The 26,544-nt window shown below is 40.5% G+C and overlaps 1 protein-coding gene across 9 annotated transcripts in view; it reads left to right on the forward strand.

The window, feature by feature from the left end:
- RBMS3 (RNA binding motif single stranded interacting protein 3) overlaps nt 1-26,168 on the forward strand; it is a gene marked incomplete at its 3' end in the record, with an annotated part of 1,264,947 nt that extends 1,238,779 nt beyond the window's left edge. For 4 of the 9 annotated variants that reach the window (XM_080673188.1, XM_080673194.1, XM_080673191.1 and 1 more), the window contains 2 exons: nt 6,281-6,361; nt 8,653-8,784. In XM_080673188.1, the coding sequence (XP_080529314.1) occupies nt 6,281-6,361; nt 8,653-8,784 (213 nt within the window). Of the gene's footprint in view, nt 1-6,280; nt 6,362-8,652; nt 8,785-24,839 lie in introns of those variants that run through there. The other 5 variants (XM_080673189.1, XM_080673192.1, XM_080673193.1 and 2 more) reach the window with 2 other exon arrangements.
- Nucleotides 26,169-26,544: the final 376 nt, after the last annotated feature.

The raw sequence follows: 26,544 nt of genomic DNA on the forward strand, positions 1-26,544 counted from the left end.
AGAAACATATCAAACATTTTTTATTTGTTTCGGTGGGGAAAAAGAAAGTAAATCCAAAACTGAAAATTTAAGTTTTCTTTGTTTTCTGGGAAATAATCAATGGTTCCCCAGTAACAGAAACAGTTTGTTGTAACTTAAACAGGCAAAAACACAACTCCTCTCCAGTTTCACCATTTTTTCCTTCTCTTTGTGTAAATATCTTTGTGATGCAGTGTCTAGACTTCTTGGAGCAAGTGATGGAGTCTGGAATTTATTCTGTGGGTTTGAAAGCGGCTATCCAGGTCTCCTACATAGATGTGAAAATCTGTTGCTTTCAGAATATGTAAAAATCATCAAATGGTTTACCAAAAAATACCAATTTATCCAATCATGCCAAACTTTGTGCTGCACAGTACAGGGAAATATGGTATGAACTTGTTCATTTTACCTATATTTCATTTTAATGTTCCCATCAGTCATATCAAGAAAAAATACAAAATAATTTTCACTTATGAAAGAATTATGACAGACATTTTCTAGCTTTTGAGAAATACCCATAAAAGAAATTAGTTTCAAGGATGCACATCCATTCTTGTTATGGTTTTAATAAGTAACCCAAAGGGATTTATCAAGTGAAAGATTTTTTTATGTCATAGGTCAGTGGTCGGCAAACCGCGGCTCTTTGGCCCCTTGAGTGTTCTAACGCCATTTCTTCAAAATAGACTCGCCCAGGCTGAAAACCGACTTCTGCGCATGGGCCATGAAGTTTCAATCGCACTGTACGTGCGCGCCCGCACGTGGTATTTTGTGGAAGAGCCACACTCAAGGGGCCAAAGAACCGCATGTGGCTCGCGAGCCGCGGTTTGCCGACCACTGTCATAGGTCCTCCTCTTGGTCCTATGTGACTTGCGAACTGGATCAAATGAAAGCCACCTTGGAAGCACCCAGATCTAAGCAATTTTTTGTGCATCCTGGATTATTAAGTCTGACTGTACTTTATCTCTTAAGGAAATCAAGCTCTGTGCTTGCAAAGAAAATGCAGGGTTATTTGTCACCAATTACGTAAAGCTGAGAATTGGTCTTACATATAGCTATAACCATGTCCTGTAAGCACTCGCTCCTAAATTTACAAGGTTTCCACTTCTTGAGGCTTTACCTCAAGAGGTAGACACTACAGAAGATTTTGTTGTGCAAGTTTATCCAGAGATAATAGTTTTACAGGGTATAAAACTGAATAGCATCAACTTGTTTGAAATAAACGTCTGTTCCTAATTTTCAAACAACACTCTCAAGCCCTGTCTTAGTTTTCTCATGGCCAAAGAAAAAAAAAGCAACCCGAAAGTAGGGTTGTTGGTTTTTTCCCATTAAAATACATACACACGCACACACACTCACACACAGCATATTGAACTGAACTGACCTCATCTATAATAATAAAAGTGAAATATGCTAATTAGACTGGACAGCCAAACAACCTTCTGGACGTCATTCCAGATGTCCTTCTGGATAAGCCGCTATGGTGAGGGCTGAGGCAGAGGCAGTTAGGTGCGATCAGGCAGTCAGGCAGGCAAGCAGTTAGGGACGATCAGGCAGGCAAGCAAGCAGTTAGGGGTGATCGGTAGGCAGGCAGAGGTGGTTAGGGGCGATCAGGCAGGCAGGCAGGCAAGCAGTTAGGGGTGAACAGGCAGATAGGAAGAGTGGTTAGGGGCAATCAGGCAGTCAGGTGAGTGGTTAGGGGTGATCAGGCAGGCAGGTGAGTGGTTAGGGGAAATGAGAGAGGCAGGAAAGTGGTTAGGGGCGATCAGGCAGGCAGAGTGGTTATGGGTGATTAGGCAGGTAGGCAGGCAGAGGCGGTTAGGGGCGATCAGGCAGGCAGGCAGGCAAGCAGTTAGGGGTGAACAGGCAGATAGGAAGAGTGGTTAGGGGCAATCAGGCAGTCAGGTGAGTGGTTAGGGGTGATCAGGCAGGCAGGTGAGTGGTTAGGGGAAATGAGAGAGGCAGGAAAGTGGTTAGGGGCGATCAGGCAGGCAGAGTGGTTATGGGTGATTAGGCAGGCAGGCAGGGGAGCGGTTAGTAGCCAGTGGTCCCGGATTGTGAGAAGGTGCAGGCCGGGCTGAGGCACTGCCCCCATACATGAATTTCATGCACGGGGCCTCTAGTCCTATGTAATAAAAGCCTAATATGCTAAGTGTCCAATTGTCCGGTCGGCCATTCAACCAATCAAAGTATAATATGCTAATGATATGCTAAGGCAGCTCAACTGCTCGCTATGACGTGCATTGACCACCAGGGGGCAGACAGTCAACCAGTCAACCAGTTGCTATGATGTGCACTGACCACCAGGGGGGCAGATGCTCCAACCAGTAGGTTAGCTTGCTGCTGGGGTCCGGCCATTTGGGACTCAGCCAGACGGGCCGGACATGCCCTGGAGCCCTCCTGCAGTCCCTCCTTGACTGGCCAGCCTCCCGTGTCTCTCCCCGGCCCCAATCGTGCACCAGTGGGGTCCCTGGGCCTGGCCTGTGCCCTCTCGCAATCTGGGACCCCACGGGGGACATAGGAGAGCTGCTTTTGGCCTGATCCCGCTCAACGCAGGAGCTGCCCCCTGGTGGTCAGTGCGCTCCCACAGGCGCTCAGCCAGAAGCCGGGCTCCTGGATGGCGAGCACAGAGACAGTGGTGGGAGCCTCTCCCACCTCCATGGCAGTCAGACATCCCAAGGGCTCCCAGTCTGCGAGAGGGTGCAGGCCGGGCTGAGGGATCCCCCGCCCCCAAGTGCACGAATTTCATGCACCAGGCCTCTAATTAGTTAAGAAAAAACAGTATCTATATTACATAGTAATGATCAAAAGGGGCCTCTTAAGACCTTATTTACTTAATTTAAAAGATAATGAAGTGGATTGAAAAGTGCTAAATCACAGGTCAGAAGAACTGGAGTTTATTCTCATATGTAGGTCTCAGTTTCTCAGTGTGTAAAATGGGTGAACCATCCTGCCTAGCACACAGCGTTGTTCTAAACAGAAGACGAGTATGAACTTACACCTTAAGCAGTTCAGTTTAGGTCATGTTCCCACTTCACCGAATGTCATGGGAGGTGTGAAGATTTGCCGATTCCTTTTTACTGAACAAAACACAGATGAGGTTTGGAATAACTCAGAATCATTTGAAGAAGCTTAGCTAAGAATTACAGAATATGCTTTCCATTAACTACACAGCCTAGGAACTCTAGTTTGGCATTAGAGGTCTTAAAAAATGGGGTGAGCTAGTGAAGATTGCTTTCTAAAGCCTCAGATCATGTTCCTAAATCGAGTTTACAGAACCACCTCCTTAGAGATGCAGACAGTGGAGCAGAGACAGATCAAAGTCCTGTCCTGCAGATGGGTGCCAGTGATGGCATCATCTTATGCAAAAGATACACTTATTAGGCCCACTTGCAAAGTTGTAATTAGTAACTCTGGAATAGAACAAACCAACTTGGCCCAGCTGGTGTGGCTCAGTGGTTGAGCATTGACCCCTGAACCAAGAGGTCACGGTTTGATTCCCTGTGGAGGCACATTCAGGAGGCAGCCAATCTATGATTCTCTCTCTCATCATTGATGTTTATGTCTCCCTCCCCCTTTCCCTTCCTCTATCTGAAATCAATTTAAAAACACAAACTTTTTTTTTTTAAAGAAAATAATCAGCTCCATAGTGGATTGTCCTTTTACTAGTATGTTCTTAGAAAATGATGACCTAAGGGTAGAACATGAACCACAACAGTATCAACTCTGTGCTTAGATAAATTCATAGTTGGTTAAACACACACACACACACACACACACACACACACACACTAGAGGCCCGGTGCACGAACTCGTGCACGGGTGGGGTCCCTAGGCCTGGCAGGTGACCAGGGCCAGATGGCCAGGGGGAGGAGCCATGGAGGTTGGCTGTGGGAGCACACGGACCACCAGGGAGCAGCTCCTGCATTGAGTGTCTGCCCCCTGGTGGTCAGTGCGTGTCATAGTGACTGGTCAACCGGTCGTTCCAGTCATTCAGTCAGAACAGCCTTAACGGTTGCTTAGGCTTTTATATAGATAGATAGATATATTTCTACTTGCCATAAATCTACTAGGATTTTTGAGATTCAATTAAACATTTTCCAAAGTACGTTTTTTAGAGCACGAGTTCTAAACAAAATTATTAGGTGCTACAAAAAAAAGTTTTAGAAATGCTGGTTTAATCACCTTTAACTAGGCTTCTGTAAAATAATGATTTCTCAAAAGTGTTTTATTACATGTCAGTATCAAAGAAAAGAATATAGTACGCAGCGTTGCTGAAGTGCGTTGGAACACAGCTTTTTTCTCACTTGAGCCTAGCATTCTATAAAAAATACATTGTAGGGAAAACTGAATCAAAGGATATTTAAAACCTATATAACAGTCAAAACACCTGTGCGAAATAGTCAGGGGACTATATTTATTCCCCGATGTACTCTCTAAAGCGGTTTTGTTGCTAATGCAAACACCTGCCACAGGGTTCTAGCTGTGAAATGTGACTCCAGAGTTCTATACTTATTTTAAAAATGGACAACAATCTAGATACCTGAATACTTATTATCTGCTTAAGGATACAAGGACAATGAGTTGGATAAAGTATTTCTTAAAACATTATATAAACCCATTATGGGGTTGGTGAAGTTAATATAAATAATAAGCTCAGAATGATCAATGGCTAAGGGCATGCAAGATTTGTAATTGGAAGTGGAAGGTTTTCTGCTCGTTTCCTTTTATTCAGCCTTGAACAATAACTTATCAAGAATCAGGCATTCGGTGTGTTAGAAGATGCAGAGACAAGTTACACTTGGCCCGTGCCTTCCGGGAGATAATAGTCTGGACAATTTTAATAGGAGAGTGATGAATGCTTTGAGATCACAGAGGACAGGGCACAGAAATCTCAGATAATTTTATATCACCAGGCCTTTTAAACAATCACTCTTAGTCCAAGTTACAAGGCTGTTTAATACATATATGAATTGCACTCCGCTGTTATTAGTAGCAACAAGAATACAAACAGTTTGTTTGATTTGGAGTTGTTTCATTAAAGCTGTCTTTATTTTTAACAAATAGATACAGTAGGACAGTGCTGAGTTTACAATGAGGATACATTTACTCCAGAATTGCTTTGCTGCTATAATTCTCCATAAATATTAAACAACAACTGATGAGCTAGTCTCCATTCATACATTCCCTTGATTCAGAATCACTTTGCCTCTTGAGTACTGAAAGTACCAAGATACGTAAAGCATACTAATTTAGGTTTTGCATATTTATGCATGGCCTTAATTTTTGAACTCAACAAATTTAGAAGAATAAATATTCACAGGCTTGTGATTTTTCATAAACATAATTTCTCTAACCTGCATGAATTGAGAAATTTTATCTTCATTAGAGGATTCTGGTTCTAAAGTTTTGTGATGTCCAAGTTTAGGAACTCAGAAATAAAGTTTATTCTATAGAAAATTCCACTGTCAAAGAGGAGAACTTTGAGTTTTCAAGGGAGATGTGTGTTAGAAATAGAAATACGGGTCATACTTTCTGTTAGATGACTATGTAATTTTTCTGGGGCTCCCTATCTTCATTGCAAAAATACATGTTATCCTCAATACATATGTTACTGAATGCTACAACTTAGTGAAAAAAAAATGATTTGAATGTTTCATTGTTTATTTGGATGAAGAAAATTTGGAGAATTCAAGGAGTTGAAAAGGAAATCCTGAAAGTGACAAGAGAATGGGATGGGGAGGGAACAAAGGAGGCTGAAACTATTTTATAGATGTAACAAAATGACGACTTTTTCCAGTTCCCAATGTTGCTACATGAGTATTTCTTACATTATTCTTCTATTATTTTTATTTGCACAAGAAATTAACAATCTGATTCATTCATTCAACAAATAATTTGTTGAGAGCCTACTATGTGATAGATGCCAGCAGGAAAATGGAGAAAATAAAGAACATCATCCCTGCCCTCATAGAGTTTATGTTTTAGATATGAAAGTGAAATAACTTGAGATCTGTATAGACTGTTTACAGAGTACGGGAATGGGGGTGGTTAAGCTGTACTGAGACTGTGGAGGTGAGCTGCCGTTAGTACTGAATCAGTAAGAAGCGGTAATTCTGTGCTGCTAGGAACTGCCTCCTTTTTGTTCAAATGGAGTTTAACTCTAATCATGCACTGGCCATGGGCCACCTATCTCGTGTGATGTCTACTTTGCTCTTTGGTTGCAATCCCAAGTTCACCTGCCTTTTTCTTTGATTCCCTCTAGTATATGACTGCTGCTGCTCCTATGCAAGGGACCTACATTCCCCAGTACACGCCTGTGCCTCCGACAGCTGTTTCTATTGAAGTAAGTCTGTCTCTGTCTTATAGAAAGAGGGTCATGGAGATTCGTATACCATGGTCCCCACAGCCCAAGGAATCCCGATGTGTGATATTTGTGCTTCTCTGAAATTGGAAATTGCAAACTTAGTATGTGAAAATATGGGCCAACACTTGGCTATGCCTAGGATTTCCTTTGCACATAAAATAATTTAATTTTTGCTATCAAAGCATGAGGGAAGTGTCATTTTCATATTTAGAGAAAAGATCAGAGACTAAATCTCTATCCCATCAAATGTTAACCACAATACCCATAAATAGGGAGGGGGGAATATTGCAACTCCAGTGCCTTGTTACTCAGAGAGGTCCCGGGACCAGCATTACAGACATCACTGGGGAGCTTGTTCAAAACTGCAAACTCTCATACACCACCTGGACCTCCTGAGTCAGAATTGGCATTTTAAAAAATTGAGGTAACATTGGTTTGTAACATGTAAGTTTCAGGGGTGTAACATTATAATTCAGCATCTGTATATACTACATGGTGCTCACCACCAAAAGTCTAGTTTCCATCTGTCACCAAATATTTGACCCATTTGCCCTTCCTCCACCCCCCACCCCCTTCCCTCAGGTAACCATCAATCTGTTGTCGGCATCTATGAGTTTATTTTTGTTTTATATCCCACATGAGTGAAATCATACGGGTTTTGTCCTTTGTTGTCTGACTTTTTTCACTTCGTGTACCCTCATGATCCATCCATGTTGTCACAGATGGCAATATTTCATTTTTTCACGGCTGAGTAATATTCCATTATATACATAAGAACACCACAACTTCTTTAATCCATTTGGTGTGTGACAAGTGTTTGCTGCTACTCAGAAGTTTAAGAGGACACTTCATGTAATTTAGGAACCCACAGAGACCCAATTTTTAAATCTCTTATGTGTTCCAGACCTGTAAGGCCCCAAAGAATGCGTCAGTTAATATTTAACAGGTCTTAATAGGATTTTCAGAATTTTAAGACTGTGTGATTAAAACACATTTTCCTTGCTATATTTAGCTATCAAAAAGCATCTAGGACATGATAAAATTATGAACCTGAACATTTAAACATAAATCTCTGCCACATATTTTCATTTCTCTATCTCAACACTGAAGGTATATGGTTATCTACAGAATTTGAGCATTTTGATGACTACAAAATAACGACACATTCAATAGTGTGGCTTATTGAAAACAATGTAATTATAGTTAAATCTATGATTTAAAAAGTTTTTCATGAATAAAAATAGAAGTACACTCTGATATATTGCTTTTAGTTTATGTTTATAAGGAAAAACATGGATTCATTTTCTATGTAAAAACTCACTGAAAATTCACCAATATCCATACAACTAAATACTGGTGGAAGGTTCAGGAAAACACACACAATACCAAACAGTATTAGGAAGAAAAAGATTAATAAAGGGAGAATTTTCAGATTTTGAGGACCTCAGGGATCTTTTGTGGCAGAGTTGACCAAGAACATTTGAAACTCTATATTGCTGCAGGTGTTCAAGGCTATAAGTGAAACCATGAGAATATATTCAGACAGATGCCTTTTTAGGCCTAATAATTACCTAGTAAAACTACCTATGCCTCTCTGGGAACCAATATGTGTCCCTAAAGAGACCAACTTCAGAAATTCATTCTTCTGGGCATCTGTGAGGATCAAGAGAATGAAAAGGTGAGGAAAGGAGCAAATCAAAATTAAGGATGTTTGTTTGACTCTTTATCTGAAAACTTTAAATGAATTCCAGGTCTTATTGTGAAAAACAAAAACAAATCAAATTGCTGAAGGGAAACCTCCTTTAACAGTATTCTTTTAAAGGAATTCCAAACTTTAATGTAAATGTTTATGCAGGTCAGAGTCCATTGCTTTGCCAGATCATATAGACATTGGTACAGTGCACTATCCCAATAAAATGCTTGAGTATACAATTTTTTGTAGAAATCCTGCATGGATTTTTTAATAAATTACCATTCAGTGTGGCTGCATACTAGTATGGTTAAAGAGCTGTAAATATGAGCAAAACGATTTCTGACCGGTTGACTGCTCCAAGGACATGCTGGCAAGGCTCCCTGTGTGCTCATTGAGGTGCATTTCTCAGCTCTAAGCCACATATGCTCTGTGGTTTTCCTTTGAGTACTTATTGTGGCTTCCTAACTGAGTCAGTTTTCCTCAAGCCAAATGGAAGAGGGGTATTCCCTGAAGTCCATCTGGAAGAGGGCTCCTTGCTGAAGCCAATAAGGCTCTGTGTTCTTATTTGCCTCCTTAGGGTGTTGTTGCTGATACCTCTCCCCAGACAGTGGCACCTTCATCCCAGGACACCAGTGGTCAGCAGCAACAGATAGCAGTGGACACATCCAACGAACATGCATCTGCATATTCTTACCAACAGTCTAAGTAAGTTCGAGCTACACTAAGCTCTTTCCCTCAAGATCAACTATCATGGCTTTACTCTCTCACGTTGCACCTGTTAGCTTTTGATGCAATACAGACCATCTCAAACTTAGTGACAAGCATTTATTTAGTTCCTAATTATGTGGGTTGGCGGTTTGAGCCTCAGGTGGATAGTTGACTGAACTTGCTCAAGCATCTGGGAACAGCTGTGGGTCATTTTTGCAGCTCTGCTTCAGGGTGTTGGTTGAGTGATAGAAGCAATTGAGCACATATTTTTGATCCTCCAGCAGGCTTCTTCACATGGAAGACTCAGAATTTATAGAACAAGGGAGGAAGCCCAAATGAGCAACATTTTAAAAATATATATTTTTGCTGATTTCAGAGAGGAAGGAAGAGCTAGAAATATCAATGATGAATGAGAGAGAGAGAATCATTGCTTGGATGCCCCCTACTGGAAATTGAGCCCTCAATGCAGGCATATGCCCTGACAGGGAATTGAACGGTGACCTCCTGGTTCACAGGTCCATGCTCAACCACTGAGCCAAATCAGTCAGGCATGACCAGCATTTTTCAACTCTGATTGTGACTTATTTGCTGCTTCCCCTTTGGCCAAAGCATGACACATGACCAAGCCCTGGGTTCACTACCAAAACACGGGAACTCAGAAAGGAACATTGCAGCCATTTAAAAAAAGATCTGTCATACATAGTTTGGAAAAACTCAATATTAGAGTTTTTCCAAATTATACATGAAGCTAAGTAGTGAGCCTGCATTTTGGTCTCCATTTTCCAATTTACCCAATCAACAATTATTGCCTACTATATGACAGGGAATATTGTAGATGCTAGCGAAAAACCAATGAAAGAGGCAGATGTTCCCCAACTCTTGGAGCTTATTTTCTACTAGGAGTAGACTCAGAATCAATGGATCAATAAAGAAACAGAATTTCAACACAGACTGCTTAAAAAGATTCTTGTGGTAGAAAGTGACTGCGTAGATACCTAAGATTTGTATCAGGGACGGTCTCTCATATAGACCTAGTCTGTAAGATAATTAGAGGCCAATCTTGGAGCACTTTGGAGAAAAAGCATTCTAGACAGAACCAACAGAAATTCAAAGATCTGGAGTGGGGACCTGAAGCTGAAGTGTTGTAGATAGGGCCACAGAGGGGAGAATTGTAGGCGATGAAGTTGAATTTCCATAGCCTTTGTGTCCTTGGATACTTGACTTAGTGTTAATTATTCTTGGTTTTGTGCTGAGTGAGAAAACCTTTGGAGAGATGTAAGAGAAGAAATGACAGAATTTTGTTTATATTTCAATGACTGTTACCAATGCACCCTGAGTAGAGAGGGATATGCATTTTAGGATGGATCTCAGGATGCAGAGTTCCCCTCTTGTATTGTCTGGAACCCCTTCTCCATTCCCTGTCTGATTAAATCAGCTTTAGCTGCCCCTACTTGTCAGCTCACAATGAGATGCTCTTTCTCAGGGTCTTCCTGCCTTTTCATTGTCTGATGTGATGGGGAGGCGAGTGCTGTGCCTCTCATGGATTCTGGTGAGAGTCTCCCCATCCACCTCCACACCCTGTTTCACTTGTAGCATCGTATGCCCAGTACTATGCTAAGAGACAGGACCTGTGCCCTCAAGGATTTACAGTCTAGTATGGGATTTAGACCTACACATAGACAAGATAAATAGACCGCAAGGAAGAAAATGAATAGGGCTCTTTTTAAAAGTAAAACAGGAAGTCATAGAAGAATGCACTTAGTTTTTCTTGGTTGTGGCAACTGAAACTGTGTCTTGAAGGATCAAGGTTATGGGGTGGGAGAACTCAGATCATTTCTTTGAGAAATAGATGCAGAGTAGTAGAATAGTGTAACAAGGCAGATTGGACCCAGATTCTCATATCAGGTGCGATACTAAGGTGCTCAACCAGAATTTTCTTTGCATGTCCATCCAATTGAAGTAGGCAGTGGAAACAGCCAGTCCTATTACTGCAATGGTTCAGACGAAAGGGAACAGAGTTCTGAAGTAGGATGGTGGCAAGTGTAATAATGGTGGGGAGTTGGGAGGTAGAATGAAGTAAGAAAAGAAGGGATCAGGACTTTAACTCTGGAGTTATTGATGCCACTAACAGAGGCAGATGAGAAAAAATGGGGGGAGGGATGTTTGTGGAGAAAGAGGAGGGATTGAATTATCCTTATAATGAGTCCATTCAAAGGAGCTTATTCCTTGAAATATTTGAGGAAGTCTAAATCTGTCCTCATAAAACTAGTGGCACCATGATTATGTGCCTTAAGCCATGGATTCTTACGGTTGATAATGCAGAGCTCGCCACAAATAATAAATATCAAGACGAGAAGTCCTCCATCCCTTGTCCTCAAGGAGGTAAGAATTATAAGGGGTGTCCTCGTTTGAGGGAATTTTCTTTTGCACTCACGCAGGACTGTATGTTACAGAATGTTCCACAGGGAGTGCTCATTGCTACAACATGACAGAGATGAAAGCACCATGGAACGTTTCAAATGCGTGACATGGGAAAACCACTTGCATTGCCTTGCAGACATTTCTTTAAACCTGGAGAAAAAATTTCAACAGGTCCTGTTTATTTTCTCAGTTTCCTCTTTTTAACAGTGCTACTGTGAGGGTCGCCCAAGGAGGAATGCACGAGACCGAAAGGGTAAATAATTACGAATTTATTAGGTCATCTGGAAAACCAGATGGGCTGAGCCTCAAAATGGTGCCAGCACCCAGGGATGGGGAGTCAGATTTTAAAGGACCGTATTGGGGAAGGATAATGGTCTCCGCAAGTGGAATGTGATCGAACTGAAAGGGACTGTTCCTTGTGACCGAAAGGTCAGTCCCAGGGGAGGAGATATTGATTTAATTATTTGATCAGACCTAACATTCTAGCCTTTGTTTTATGGAATAGGGATGAAGGTCATGTCCTCCATAGTTACTTACTGCTGCAGAGGGGGAGGCGAGATCATAGAGGGATGGACTTGGACTGGAGTCGCTGGGACACGGTATAGATGTCTCAGGATTGGAGGGAGGGGTTGCAGCAGCATGATTTCCCCAAGAGACTGGTTGGTGAAGGCTTGAAAGGGGTCCTGTTGAGTGACTTGGGAGGTAAAAGCTGGTCCTGAGGCTGCCACAGTGTCACTTGTCTGGTTTTGCTGCTTTTCTGGGCCTGGAGCTGAAATACAACGGAGGCCTAGATGTTATCCCTAGGGAGGAAAAGATCAGGGGTCTAAACGGCCTGACTAGTGATAGGAAAGGGGAGGCTAGGTTACCCGGGGGCCCAGGTTCTTGTTTTCCCCCTTGCGAGGCGTCCAGAGCTTTCTGCCCTGGTGAGTTTCTGTACCTGGCGGTCAGAGGGACCTGAGCACAAAAGGAGGTTATGATGGTGTCTAGGGGTGGTTATTTCCTGAGTACAAGCAGGGCTTGTAACCTGGTGGATAAATTTTAGCATTATTGAAGCAAAAGTTAGAACAATAAGAATTATGACAAATGGTCTGGTGGAAGAAGAGAGACATTGGCTTGGAGGGTTGTAGTCTAATATACCAAAATGAGGTTTATTCTCTTACCTTCATTGGTCCTTGGGTGTGGTTGGCAAATGGTACTAACTAGACTTCTGCTGTCTCCCTGAAGAGGGTGATTTAAGCTATTTACCCTCTGGTTGGGGAGGAAAAATGCAAACCACTTACTCGTAAGTGTCCTCAGTTTAGGGAAGATAGTTAAACAGCAGTTTGTAGCCATATGTCAGTTTCCCTCTGCTTGTCCTGGATGACTGGCCTGTGTGTATAACTTCCTTTAACATTTCTGCTTACAAACCTTTTTACAACTTCACCTCACTTTCTTTTTCCCCTCAAAATGCATGCCCATACCTTCTATTACCGAAACCATACAATTTCTTGCCAATTTAATTAGAATTCTTAACTCTTAGAAACCTTAATTTTTTAATGATAACTGAAAAGTAAGCAACCAGCATTTCTTAAATTGACATTTCTGAACACTTTCAAGAAACATACCTTCAACAAAGCATAAGACATTACGTTAACAGTTCAAAATCTACTTTTTAGCTTTTTTTTTTTTTTTTTTTAAAGAAAATCTATAATCAGGTGAACTTAAGTTCCCAGTTAGGCACCTGAGGCTGGAGAAAAGGCAGTGGGGGAGCAGGCCCCACAGCCTCTTCTAGGACTACAGCCTCGGGCTGCTTGGATTTAAGACTGACACATTTTTCCTGAGAGATAACATGCTAAGGTCTGGGGGTAATGACTTCTGCTTCTGATAGTAGCAGAACTGCTAAATAAACGTTTGCAGTAAAGAAAGTTGTTCTTTGGGAAAGGGGTGTGTGTCTAGTGAGATGCAGTGTAGATGTGAGGTGGCTAATGGCTGGGAGACTAATCCATCAATCCCCACAATGGACGAAGGAGGGCAGAGTAAGTGGCCCCAGTGTCATTTAAAAAGGAGATCAGCTTACCTGCCACCACAGTTGTTCCCCAAGGCTCTGTCCTGGTGGTGTAAGTCTGTGGGGCCTTGTCAGGGCCGCTTCTTCAGTGGCCAGTCCCAGAAGGTGGCCTTGCTGGACTGGCTGAGGTCCGACTTGGAGGGGCGAGGCTCCAGTCTGATTTCAAGTGGCCTTCCTTTTCACACCGTGGGCGGGGGTCTCCTGTTTGGGCAGGACTTGGCCCAGTGTCCTTCCTTGTTGCATTTGAAGCATGGGCCCAGAGGAGGCTTAGCCTCTAACTTACATTGTCTGGAGGACCGGCATTTCATTTGGGGTTCATGGGAGTGGTGGCTAGGAGCTTAACGGCCTCCTTCTGGGCCTCAGCCTGATCTCGCCTTTGTTTTTTAAGATAGGAGAAAATTTTTATTTTATTGTTTGTTTGTTTGTTTTATACAAACCTAGATCCCAAAATTGGATCCCTGATTTATTTTTTTTAATTTTTTTAATTGTTTGAAGTATTACAAATAGTAGTACATATGTCTCCCTTTTTTTTTCCCCCATTGACCTCCCCCCGACCTCCCCTACCCCCCAGTACATGCCTTTACCTGCCCCCCCCACCCAGTGTCTTGTATCCATTGGTTATGCTTATATGCATGCGTACAAGTCCTTCTGATCTCGCCTTTGTTTTGGGGTCTCCTCGTCTCTATTATTAAAGACCTTAAAGGCCAGTTTAATGAGATAGTTTTGAGGGATTTGTGGACCTGTGTCTATTTTTTGAAGTTTGTGGTGTATGTCGGAGGCTGATTGGGGTATAAAATGGGTGTTTAGAAGGAAGGGTTCTCTCTGGGAAGCTGTGGTGTAAGGTGGTAAATTTCAGTAAGGCCTCCATGAGGCGGGAGAGGAAGAGAGCTGGGTTTTTGTCAGGACCTTGAGTGATTCCATTAAGTTTGTCATAGCTGACCGCCTTATGGGCAGCTTTTTTGAGTCCGGCAATGAGACAGGTGATCATATGGCTGTGGAGCCAGCGCCCTGGAAAATTAACTTGATGGTCCCTTGAACTGACCTGAGATGGGACTATGTCAGTGCCAACTGGGTTGGCTGCCATGTCCTGTCTATGGAGGGCATCGGCAGTCCTTAGCTGCTAGCCAGGTGTGCTCCTTCTCCTCTGGGGTAAGAGAGGGTGACGTAGATGTCATGCCAGGTCCTCAAATTCCTTGGTAAACGTGGTCGGGTCAGTGGAAAAAGACTCGGTCGGGTCAGTGGAAAAAGACTCAAGACGCCTCCCAATCTGTGCGAGGTCAGACATGGAAAATGGGGTGTGTACCAACACAATACCCTCAGCCCCAGCCACCTCTCAGAGGTAAGGAGGTCCAGGGGGTGGAGGAAGAGGTGGAGTTCATAGATGGAGGGAGGGGGTGTCTAGCCAGAGGAGGGACATAAGAAGGTGGGTTCGGGGGACCGAAAGGGGAACAGAGAATCCAGTGATTGGAAAGGTTGAAGGGAGGGTCTGAGGGACCTGACAGGTCAGGAAGGACGAATCAGAAGGCCCAGAGTTGGCAGAAGGGGGCTTTGAGTGGAGAAGTAGGATTTGATAAGTAGAGCAGGTTTGACTGAGAAGGATGATTACAGTGTGTAAAGAAGGCCTGGACATAGGGGATCTCTGACCATTTTTCATTGCGGTGACAGAAACTAAGTCCCAGAGAATGTTAAAATCTTACGTTCCATTTTCAGGCCAGTATAAGTAATTTAGATTGTGGACAAGGCGCTTTGGCCAGACCTCTGTGGAAAGGCCAAGTATGTTAAGATTCCCACGGAGACATCCCAGTGTTTTTTTGGGGGGAGGGGTGGGGACCGAAAAAGAATTCCCCATGGTGTAAATTAGGAAGAGGAGGTAAGCAGCAAAGGGAGACTCCCTGGGGAGCTAAACTAGAGGGAGGGGGTTGCTACCTTCTAGTCAGGCTCCAGGGAGAGGAAGACAGCCTGGTCCACGTGGCGGGCGTCCCCTGCGATGAGGAAGACTGTGGGACCTGGTCCCAGGGCTGAGGCCCAACTGGAGAGGATTTGGGGCCTAGTGCTAGGTCTTTTGTCTGAGATGGCAAATCAGAAATCTGGAAGGGTGATCCAGTTGTCACTTACCAGAGATGAAATGAGCTGGTGTTGAGTGTGGAGTCAGCAATGGGAAAGAGAGGTCCCGGATCCTGCATCCACCTTGGCTGGTTTGGGAGGTCCTTTCAGGGAGGGTGGCCTAATTGAGGCCGGAGGTCCTGTAACCCGAGTAGGATTCCAAGGTAAGCCCAGGTCCAGCTGCTGCTGCCTACAACTCTCAGAATAGCACACTCGGGGTCGCCAAAGGAGGAACGCACGAGGCTGAAAGGGGTAAAGAATTAGGAATTCATTAAGTCATCTGGAAAACTAGATGGGCTGAGCCTCAAAATGGCACCAGCAGCCATGGACAGGGAGTCAGAGATTTTAAAGGACTGTAGGTGGAGAATTCTCTGGGTGGGCCCGGATGCTAGAAAGGCCCAGAGAGGAAGGATAATGGTCTGGCAAGCAGAATGTCGTCTAAGGGAATGGGAATGTGGGTCTTGAAGTGGTCTACAAGGGATGACAATTCAATTATTTGATCAGACCTAACAGCTACAAAGTGCTAGGAGCTTTTGATTTGCAATAGCAACAAAACAATAAAATATTGAATGGAAACAAAGAGGAGTATCCTAAGTCCAATAAGTAAGCAGAGGACAATCACTTCTGAAATTTCCTAAAAGGAAGAAATTTAATGTGACGCTATCCATTCACAGCCAAGGGAAGCTGACCTGTGTCATGGTAAGACATGAGGTTCTTCAGAACCATTCAAGGAAGACACTGGAAATTGAGCCCAAGCATTTGGGTCATGCAAACACCTGGGTTCTTTCTATTATAAAACCATCACCAGGGAAATGTTCAGAGATGCAAGAGCACCCACAGAAGCATTTATTATCCTCATAAAGGCCACCAAAATCTAACAGTCTTGTTTCGAGATCAAGTCACAAACAAAACCCCTGAAGTTATGGGCTACAAATTTCTCTGCAAAACTGTATCTTTTCATGTAAGAGTGATGAGTATTTCTAAAATATTTTTGACAACCCACATTATCTTGAGTACTCCAAATTTCACAAACGGCAGCTTATTTCCATCATCATTAGGCTAATTGCCATGCCCTTACTTTCATCAGGCAACCCATTTCTAACAATCATTATGTTAATTGAGATATGGATAGTTTAAAGTGCTGGTACAAACCTCTGGCCTTTCTTATTAAAGGGCGGCTGACCTCCTGTGTGGTGTGAAATTCTGATTAGGGTAGTTGAGCGTCCCTGAAAAGTAGTTTAACCCATCACACGTTTAACATCATAATGTCTACTACATACCAAAGTTATTCTAAAGTAAATTAGAGACATCACAGCAGAAGGCCAGCAGGATAAAAGTTTGAGAACTATAAATGATATGCATATGAACAGAGAGTTTATATTTGGGATCTAGGTCAGCAAATATTTTAATATTCCAAATTCTACTTTCCAAGCTGGAAAAAAAAAAAAACAGGTCTTCACATTTGTATTCATGCTTTTTTTTTTTTTTTCCCATTGTTAAAAGAGATTACTGCAGAAGGGACTCTGAATTCTAATCCCAAAAGGCAAAAAACGATACCTGTGGTTTATTTTGGAAGTTCCATGGAAATTCCAGGTCCTGCCCAAGTTATTAGTTTTTCTTTGTGCTATATAGGAAATCTTAAAAACAAGTAGGACTTATGTAGGCATCTTTCCAGCAGCATTAGATTCTAATATGCAAAAATCCCAAGCCCTTGATTCAAATGCCATCTTTGCCACTGACTAGTTACCACTCAACCCTTTGGAGCTTCCTTTTCCTCTTAAAGTGAGAGATTAGATTGTTCTCCAAAGAGTGTAAATTAGATCTCTGGCACCTAGGGAGGATTAACCACATTCCCTGAAGTTGGGGTGGGGAGGGGCAGCCAGAAGCAGAGTTGGGAAACACAGCTTTAACCTAAGTGAAAGGCTTTCTTAATTGTAGTTCTCTTCAAAGCTATTAACATGCTAATGGCTGTGACCTTCTAGAAAGCCAAAGATTTCAAATTTTTTACTTCCTGAAAGATTAGTGTGCCCTGCTCTCCTCCTTTGGAATTCTAAGAGTTATTGTTTTAACATTTTAGATTATTAAAGAACTTAGAGTGGTGTGTGTTGTTTTTTTGTCCACAGGATGATGATATTGATACTAATTTAAAAGATTGAAACTTTTTTTTTTTATTGGATACCCTTCATTGCTGGTGCCCTAATCACATGCATAGTTTGCCTATGGGTAACCCAGAAGTGGGAGTCTAGTATGCAATTTTTTCCTAAACTCTGGACCTCTTTTCACATGGCATCATGTAAGGCTAATCTGTCAGGAATGACACAGGGGGGGATATTATATTATTAGATAATCTCTATTACATTATTAGATAATCTCTAAGACTTCTTCCTGCTCTGAAAGTCTACAATTCTAAGTTATGATTTCTACTTCCTAATATAGTCACTACTTTTTCTTACACTGAGTGGCCAGATTATTATGATCTCTGAAAGCATAATAATCTGGCCACTCATAATAATCTGACCTCTAATATATATATTAGAGGCCTGGTGCATGAATTCATGCATGAGAGGGGACATGGGCGGTTGGCCAGTCCACCTGCTGGTTGAACTCCTGGTCGAGGGGACAATTTGCATATTAGCCTTTTATTATATAGGATATACACTGAGTGGCCAGATTATTATGCGTTCAGAGATCATAATAATCTGGCCACTCAGTGTATTGGTGTGTGTATGTTGCAGGGGTGAGGGGAGGGAGTTGGAGGATGAGAGGGTTCAAAATGACTGTGGTCTTAAATTCAAACTCCTAGTCTTCCAACACCCACACTAACCTTAGAAGGCTCTTATCTCAACCCCAGTACTGCATGGTCTCTTTATGCTTCGATTCTTCTCTGGCTGACTGAACTGTCATGAACACCAATTCCCTACATATTGTAAGTATATTAATGATGTGTAAGTGATATCCTTGACTACCATGCTTACATGTCCTTTAAGTGTGTGAGTAATAATCCATTCTGTTTGCACAGAACTTTTCAGTTTGCAAATAATGTTCATACCCATGATATCATTCACAAGTACATCTTTTTATGTTGCAATCACTTTTCTTTCTAAAGCAATCTCACTGTTCAACTTAAAGCATTCTTTTTTATAATGATCACAGCCTTTAGAAACCTTCCATTTTTATAGATATCAGTACAATCCATAATTATTCACACTTTACCTGGACAGAGAGGTACTAATAAATAGCAACACTTTCTCCCCCTTCAAACTTCAGCTAGCAACCATGAAAATGTAAAGTACAATTATTTATTTCTCCTCATTTGTTTTCAGGTAGCAATGAGATTACTTGAAAGATCAAGTAAGCGATGGGAGAGGGCTATTAGAAGCATCTGTGTAAGGTTATAAAACTTGGCAATAGCTCCAGCCTAGCTTATAAATATGGATGCTTCAGGACCTGTGCGCATGACATACCTGAGCTGTGAGGGAGTTGTAGGTCTGTGTAGTCCATTGAGGAAGACACTGTTCATTGAGCAGCTCTTACAGAGATTCGTGCTGTTTCAGGCATTTTCTGCTTGGTGTATAATAATACCGGGATTGAAGATGGGAGTAGGAGTAAAGTATAGATGCAAAAAATAAACAAAACACAAAACTCTGCAAGATAGGTTTCTAGAGATAAGTGGAGTAAATCTACACTTTGCAAAGGTATAGAGAGAGATCAAATATACACCTTGGTTCCATAACTACTACTACTAAAATTTCCCTTACTGTTGCTGTTGTTATGAATATTTTAATTGCATAACTCAGAAAAAAATGTATTCCTAGAGACTTAATCTGTTGGTTAAAAATGGCTATATTCAATTTACCAACTAGTCGTTTTCCTTACATGATTCTAGGCACAAGTTAATGCAGATTCTAAGAGCCATAGCAGATTCATAGGAGGGCATTTTGCAAATTAGGAAAAGCAACCCCTCTGGGTCATTCCAGGCTAATTGTCATATAGTTTAAATCATGGTTGAGGGCTTTTTGTCAATTTGAATAAGGCCCGCTTACTTGGATTGAATGCAGCCCTGCACCAGCGTACATAGGTTGGGGTACAGACTAATGGCTGGAACTTAGCCCCACGGTGGTCCCTCAGCCATGCATCTGTAAGGTGAACAGCCTATAAAACCATATCCAACATCCCTGAGGTTCCTCTGCTAAAATAAGCAACTGGGCATCGGAAGAACCTGCAAAGCACTAAGGGAAGAGGCCTTCACCTACATACATATGACTTCCAGGTAGTTTAAAGATTCTTCTTTTATTAGCACACCCCGATATTATTTAGCAAAATTCTAATCTGTGGGTGGAAAGCTAAGAGTAAAAGTCAGCCCAGTAGGAGCTCCACCCTGCAATACAGATGGAAGAGCAGCAAAGACATTATTTGGACTGGGCTAGGCAAAGTGGCATACAGTAAAAGTGACATTTGTCTAGGCATTAAACACCTATTATGTGCACACCACTCTGCCAGACTTCTAGAAGGTATAAAGTAAAAATAAAATATAGTCCCCGAGCCCTAGCTGGTTTGGCTCAATGCATAGAGCATCGGCCTGTGGACTGAAGGGTCCCAGGTTCGATTCTGGCCGAGGGCACATGCCTGGGTTGCAGGCTCGATCCCCAGTAGGGGACATGCAGGAGGCAGCCAATCAATGATTCTCTCAAATCAATAAAATATATTTAAAACATATATATATATATATATATATATATATATATATATATATATATATATAGTCCCTGCCCTCAAGAATTTGAAATCTTCTTCCAGACAAAAAATTAACAAGGAAACAGTGACTCTAAATGACACACTGGATCAGATGGACTTAATTGACATTTATAGAACATTTCACCCCAAAGCTGCAGAATGTTACATTCATCTCAAGTGCACTTGGGTCATTCTCAAAGATAGACCACATATTAGGACACAAAACAAGTCTATAAATTCAAGAAGATTGAAATTATATCAAGAATCTTCTCAGATCACAATAGAAAGAAATTAGAAATCAACTACAGCAAAAACATATGGAGGCTAAATAGCATGATATTAAACAATGAATGGGTTACCAATGAGATCAAGAAAGAAATAAACTTCCTGGAAACAAATGAAAATTAACGCACAACAATCAAAGCCGACGGGACACAGCAAAAGTCCCGAGATGGAAGTTTATAGCACTACAGGCCTATCTCAAAAAACAAAAATTAATAGTAAACTATTTAACCCTACAACTTAAAGGTATAGAAAGAGAACAAGAAAAGCCCAGAATAAGTAGAAGGAAGGAAATAATAAAGATTAGAGCAGAAATAAACGACAGACTAAAAAAAAAAAAAAAAACGTACAAAAGATTAAACCAACAGCTGGTTCTTTGAAAAGATAAACAAGATTGATGAACCTTTAGCCAGACTCATCAAGAAACAAAGAATGAGGACCCAAATAATTAAAGTTATAAACAAAAGCGGTGAAGGAACAACTATGCCAATAAGATGGACAATGTGGGTGAAATGGACAAATTCCTACAAAAATACAATTTTCCAAAACCAAATCAGGAAGAATCAGAAAACCCAAATAGACCAATAACATTTGAGGAAACTGAAGCAGTAATAAAAAAAAACAGCAAATAAAAGGCCTGGTCCATACAGGTGTGTTTAACCAAACATTCAAAGAAGAACTAACACCTGTCCTCCTCAAACTATTCCAAAAAAATCCAACAGGAAGGAATACTTCCAAGCTCTTTTTATGAGGCCAGCATTAACCTAATTCCAAAACCAGCTAAAGCCACTACAAAGAAAAAGAACTACAGGCTGATATCCCTGAAGAACATAGATGCTAAAATCTTCAACAAAATATTAGCAAATTGGATCCAGCAATATATTAAAAAGATCATAGACCATAACCAAGTGGGATTTATTCCAGGGATGCAAGGCTGGTACAATATTCACCCATCAATAAACATGATATATCACAAACAAATGAAAGACAAAAATCACATGATCATATCAATCGGTGCAGAAAAAGCACTCGACAAAATCCAACACCTATTTTTGATAAAGACTCTCAGTAAAGTGGGAATAGAGAGATCATACCTCAACATACTAAAGGCCATATATGACAAACCTACAGCCAACATCATACTCAATGGGCAAAAACTATGACCATTTTCCCTAAGAACAGAAACAAGACAGGGATGTCCATTTTACCACTCCTGTTTGACATAGTGCTGGAAGTCCTGGCCATGGTGATCTGACAAGAAATGAAAGGCATCCAAATTGGAAAAGCGGAAGTAAAACTGTCATTATTCACAGATGACATGATATTGTACATAGAAAAACCTAAAGACTCCACCAAAAACCTACTAGATTTAATAAAGGAATACAGCAATGTAGCAGGATACAAAATTAACACCCAGCAATCTATGGCTTTTTTATACACCAATAATAAATTCTCAGAAAGAGAAACAACAAATAATACAATTTACCATAGCAACAAAAAAAATTAAGATACCTAGGAATAAACTTAACCAACGAGATAAAATACTTGCATTCTGCAAACTACAGGATGTTAAAAAAAAGAGAGAGAGATAGAGGAAGATATAGTTGTAAACATGCAGAAGAATATACTATGTTCATGGATTGATAGAACTAACATCATTAAAATGTCCATACTACCCAAAGCAATCTATAGATTCAATGCAATCCCTATTAAATTACCAATGGCATATTTCACAGATCTAAAAAAAAAAACACTCCAGAATTTTATGTGGAACCACAAAGACCCCAAATAGCCACAGCAATCTTGAGAAAGAAGCACTTGGGACAGATACATGCAAAAAAATGAAACTAGACCACCAACTTACACCATACACAAAAATAGATTCAAAATGGATAAAAGACTTAAATGTAAGACGTGAAAACATAAAAATCCTAGAAGAAACCATACACAGCAAAATCTCAGACATCTCTTGTAGCAATATGTTACCGATACATCTCCTAGGCAGGGCAAAGGAAACTTAAGGAGAAAATAAACAAATGGGACTACATCAAAATAAAAAGCTTCTGCACAGCAAAAGAAACCATCAACAAAATGAAAAGAGAGCCCAATGTATGGGAGAACACATTTGGTAATGATACATCTGATAAAGGGTTAATATCCAAAATATATAAGGAACTCATACAACTGAACAAAAGGAAAACAATCGAATTAAAAAATGGGCAAATGACCTAAATAGACATTCTCCAAAGTGGACATACAGATGGCCAAGAGACATAAGAAAAAATGCTCAAAGTCACTGATCATCAGAGATGCAAATTAAAACAACAATGAAGTCACCTCACACCTGTCAGAATGGCTACAATTAACAAATCAACAAATGACAGGTGCTGGCGAGTATGTGGAGAGAAGGGAACCCTAGTACATTGCTGGTGGGAATGGCAACTGGTGCAGCCACTGTGGAAAACAGTATGGAGTTTCCTCAAAAAATTAAATATGGAGCTGCCATTTGACCCAGTGATACCATTTCTAGGAATATATCCTAAGAGACTCAAAACACCAATCAGAAAGAATGTATGCACCCCTAGTTCATAGCAGCACAATTTGCAATAGCTAAGATCTGGAAGCCGCCCAAGTGCCCATCAGGAAGATATAAACAAACTGTGGTACATTTATACCATGGAGTACTATGCATCAGTAAAAAAGAAGGATCTCTTACCTTTGAGACAGCATGGAGGGACCTGGAAAGTATCATGCTAAGTGAAATAAGCCTGTCAAAGAAAGACAAGTATCACATGATCTCACTCATATATGGAATCTAATGAACAAAATAACCTGTTGAACAAAATAGGTCCAGAGACATAGTTGCATGGAACAGACTATCAGATCTCAGAGGGAAAGTGGGGGAGGGTGGGAAGAGATCAACCAAAGAACTTGTATGTATATATGCATAAACCATGGACACAGACAATAGGGTGGTGGTGGGCTATAAGGGGTCAATGGGAGAAAAAAACGGGACATATGTAATACTTTCAACAATAAAGATTCTTAAAATAAGTAAATAGATTGTTTTAAAAAAGAAGTAGAGCATTCTACACTGCCATTTATCCTGAAAGGTTGAATGAATTCCCCATGGATTAACTGAACATGTGGAAGGCAGCTAGAATTGAGCTACTTTGCTAGCAGCACCAGCTTCAGGAGGGCTGACGGCTCAATAAAGAATCCAGCAGCAAGATGATGTGGAATAAAGAGCAAAGGGAGGTAACTAGGGTGACACTAGACAATGTCAGCTCAGAGCCAGATTTCCCACATCAGGGACCTATGCATTGGTTAATGTTAGGAAGTTATGAAAACTGCCAAGATGCCATTAAGTTGTGGACAGTGACAGAAAAAAAAAAAAAATTCCATGTTTCTCTCACAAAAAAAAAAAATGGAAACTTTCAAGAAATTGGTATGTAACACCAGAACTGTTTTTTTAATTTAAAAAAAAAATACTATATCTTTTGAAATTTTACCAACCTACCTTTGGTAAATAGTGCAGATGAAGTACTGTTGGCAGATGTCCACAGATTGTCTCTTTTATCTTTGGGTTTGCCGTGATCAACTGATGTGAAGTTTCGAGATATATTTTGTGAAGGAGCTGCTTTAGGATCACGTTTCCGATAACTGGTTTTAAGTATTTCCAGTAAAGATGTCTGTGTTTTCTGTATTGGACAACAGAAATGAATAAAATCATTGCTAAATGTCATTTTAATTACAGTGTAGCAAGGAGTAGAAATCAACTAGAACTTACCCCCACCCCCACATATATTATTAGATAACTTTGAATAAATTAAATAATAATTAAATAATGAATGGGGGGGGAATTTGACATCTTGATGAGATAAATGAGCAAGGAACAAGAGAAGGAAAAGAGGGAAAGTGAACAAAACTCTACGGCCCTCTTAACTGCCTTAGTTACCTGGGACAATAGGCTAATGTGAACATACTTGGTGAACACCATGGATAGCATACAATCCATTGCTTTATCTTAGTATATAGTAGGGCCTCACCCATTTGTTGACTGAGTGAATGATGAATCCCATAGAAGTTCTGAAGGGATAGAATTCCTTAAAAGAATTTCTGGGAGAGCTACAACCCAAGCCAGGCAACAAAAAATAGATTCCGTTCCCCAAGAGTACTTTTTATCTGGGTATATTTGTAATATTTACGATTTTCACATTGAAAGATATTCTTGACCTATAATATAAGCCTTGTTATTAATGTCAACACACTTTCTGGCTCAAATATATATTCGTGTGAAAGTGGCAGAATTGGACACTTGAATTGGCCCAATGTGCTTTTACAACTTCACTGATGACTGTTATTTTTAAAGAGCTTGGTATCTTTTAAGAGGTCTTACTGGAAACGAGCATAGAAGGAGATTTCAAAGTTGCTTTGATGTCATAACCACTCTTATTCAATTGTTTTCACAGACCATAAACAAGACTGAAGAATGTCCGTCCGAAACTTTGCCTTGAATGAAGAGACTTCATTGAACAAGAAGTTGGCTTCCAGTTTGCACAGGCGTCAATGGAATGCTTTTTTCTTTTTTAATTTTGTACTTTACCCAATGAAAACAAAGCGTTTTATGTGCTGTGCAAATGGGTCCTTCATGTGGTATGACAGTTTATTTTTTTGTCATCATTTTTTAAAGTAAAAAAAAAAATCCCAGAGAGGAAAAACAACAAAAACAAAACATGGAAGGCTGACATTTGATCTGGAAGAACATTTGAAGTCAGAATTGACGTGAAGGTGTAGATAGATTTTTTTTCTTTTTAACAGAAAATTGGATGTCAAGAGGTGGGCAAGCAGAAATGGAAAGAAATTGTCTTCCTCGGTAATTAAGCTACTCTTTTATTTTTTTTCCTTCTTGTTTAAATGTGGGTTGTTTTTTAATTTTTTTCTTAGAAATATTTAGGTAAGGTTTATCTTGAATCTTAATTGCCTTAATTTTAAGGACGTCAAAGGCTCTCGAGGCAAGCTGTCAACGTCTTGTTAAAAAATCAAGAAAGAATTGAAATATTGTGCCAGCTTTAACTGGTACAGAAGCTTAAGACTCTGAGTTTTTAGGTTGAAAAAACTGTACAGTTTAAAAGAAAATGTTTTTCTTCATTTGAAGAAAATTTGTTGATAAAAGAAACCATGGCAACTGCGAGAAATGGAAAAATGCTGGGACTTTTCATGAACTTTGTCTTAAGTGTTGACCCATTCTAGAAGGCTAAAACATTTTATGGTAAAGTTATTAAGGTTGGTTTAAAAAACAACTGCATTAGAAATAATGCGTGTTTGGGGGGCAGAATGCAGATTTTTTTAATTTACAAAGCGTGATTGCTAGCAAAAGCATTAGTGCTTTTTATCTGCAGTCTTTTTTATGAGCTTTACAAAGTTTTTAGTCAGCTTTGCTTGTCACATTGCAAAACCTAGCTTAAGAGCATTAAAAAAAAAACACAAAAAACTTAAGTAGATAGGAGCTTATGGTCAAAAGTGCAAAACAAAACAAAAACAACAAAAAAAAAAACAAAAAAAAGCAATAGATAGAGAAATTGTTGACAATTTCTGTAGTCTTTCCTAGTTGTGATCAAATTCAGCCTATGGATGGCCTATTTTATACCAAAGATGAAGTGGCACCCTATTGCAGTCCAGAAGATAGAGGTCATTTTTCTTTACTTTTCGTTAAAAAATTTTATTTGACCTACATGGCCGGACCAGTTCTTACTTTGTTGTTTGTTTAAACTACCTTCCACTGGTGTTTTACATACTGCAAAAAAAAAAAAATTATTTTTAACGTTTGTTGTGAGTAGAAGCTTGCACCTGCTGTGTTCAGCAGTTTCAGCATGAAGAGTTCTGGATACCAACTAATAGAGCCAAATGGCTTTCAATTCCATGAGCTTTTCCAGTTCCTTATTAGCTCCCTTGAATAGTGAAACCTATATGGATGGCCACCAGTAAGCGAAGACACTTTAACAGGTTGAAATTTCTTTTTGTGAATTTTGAACGAAAGACACTTTCTGAACCTGGTCTGAAGGGTCACTTGTCCAAAAAAAAAAAAAAGCATAGTGATATTCTGTTAAGTGGTGAGTGGTCTCCTGAAAAGGTCTCATTGTATTAGTAACAATAGTCTTCCTTCTAAATTCCAAC

Source organism: Plecotus auritus (assembly GCF_963455305.1).
Source record: "Plecotus auritus genome assembly, chromosome: 6".
NCBI classification, from domain to species: domain Eukaryota; kingdom Metazoa; phylum Chordata; class Mammalia; order Chiroptera; family Vespertilionidae; genus Plecotus; species Plecotus auritus.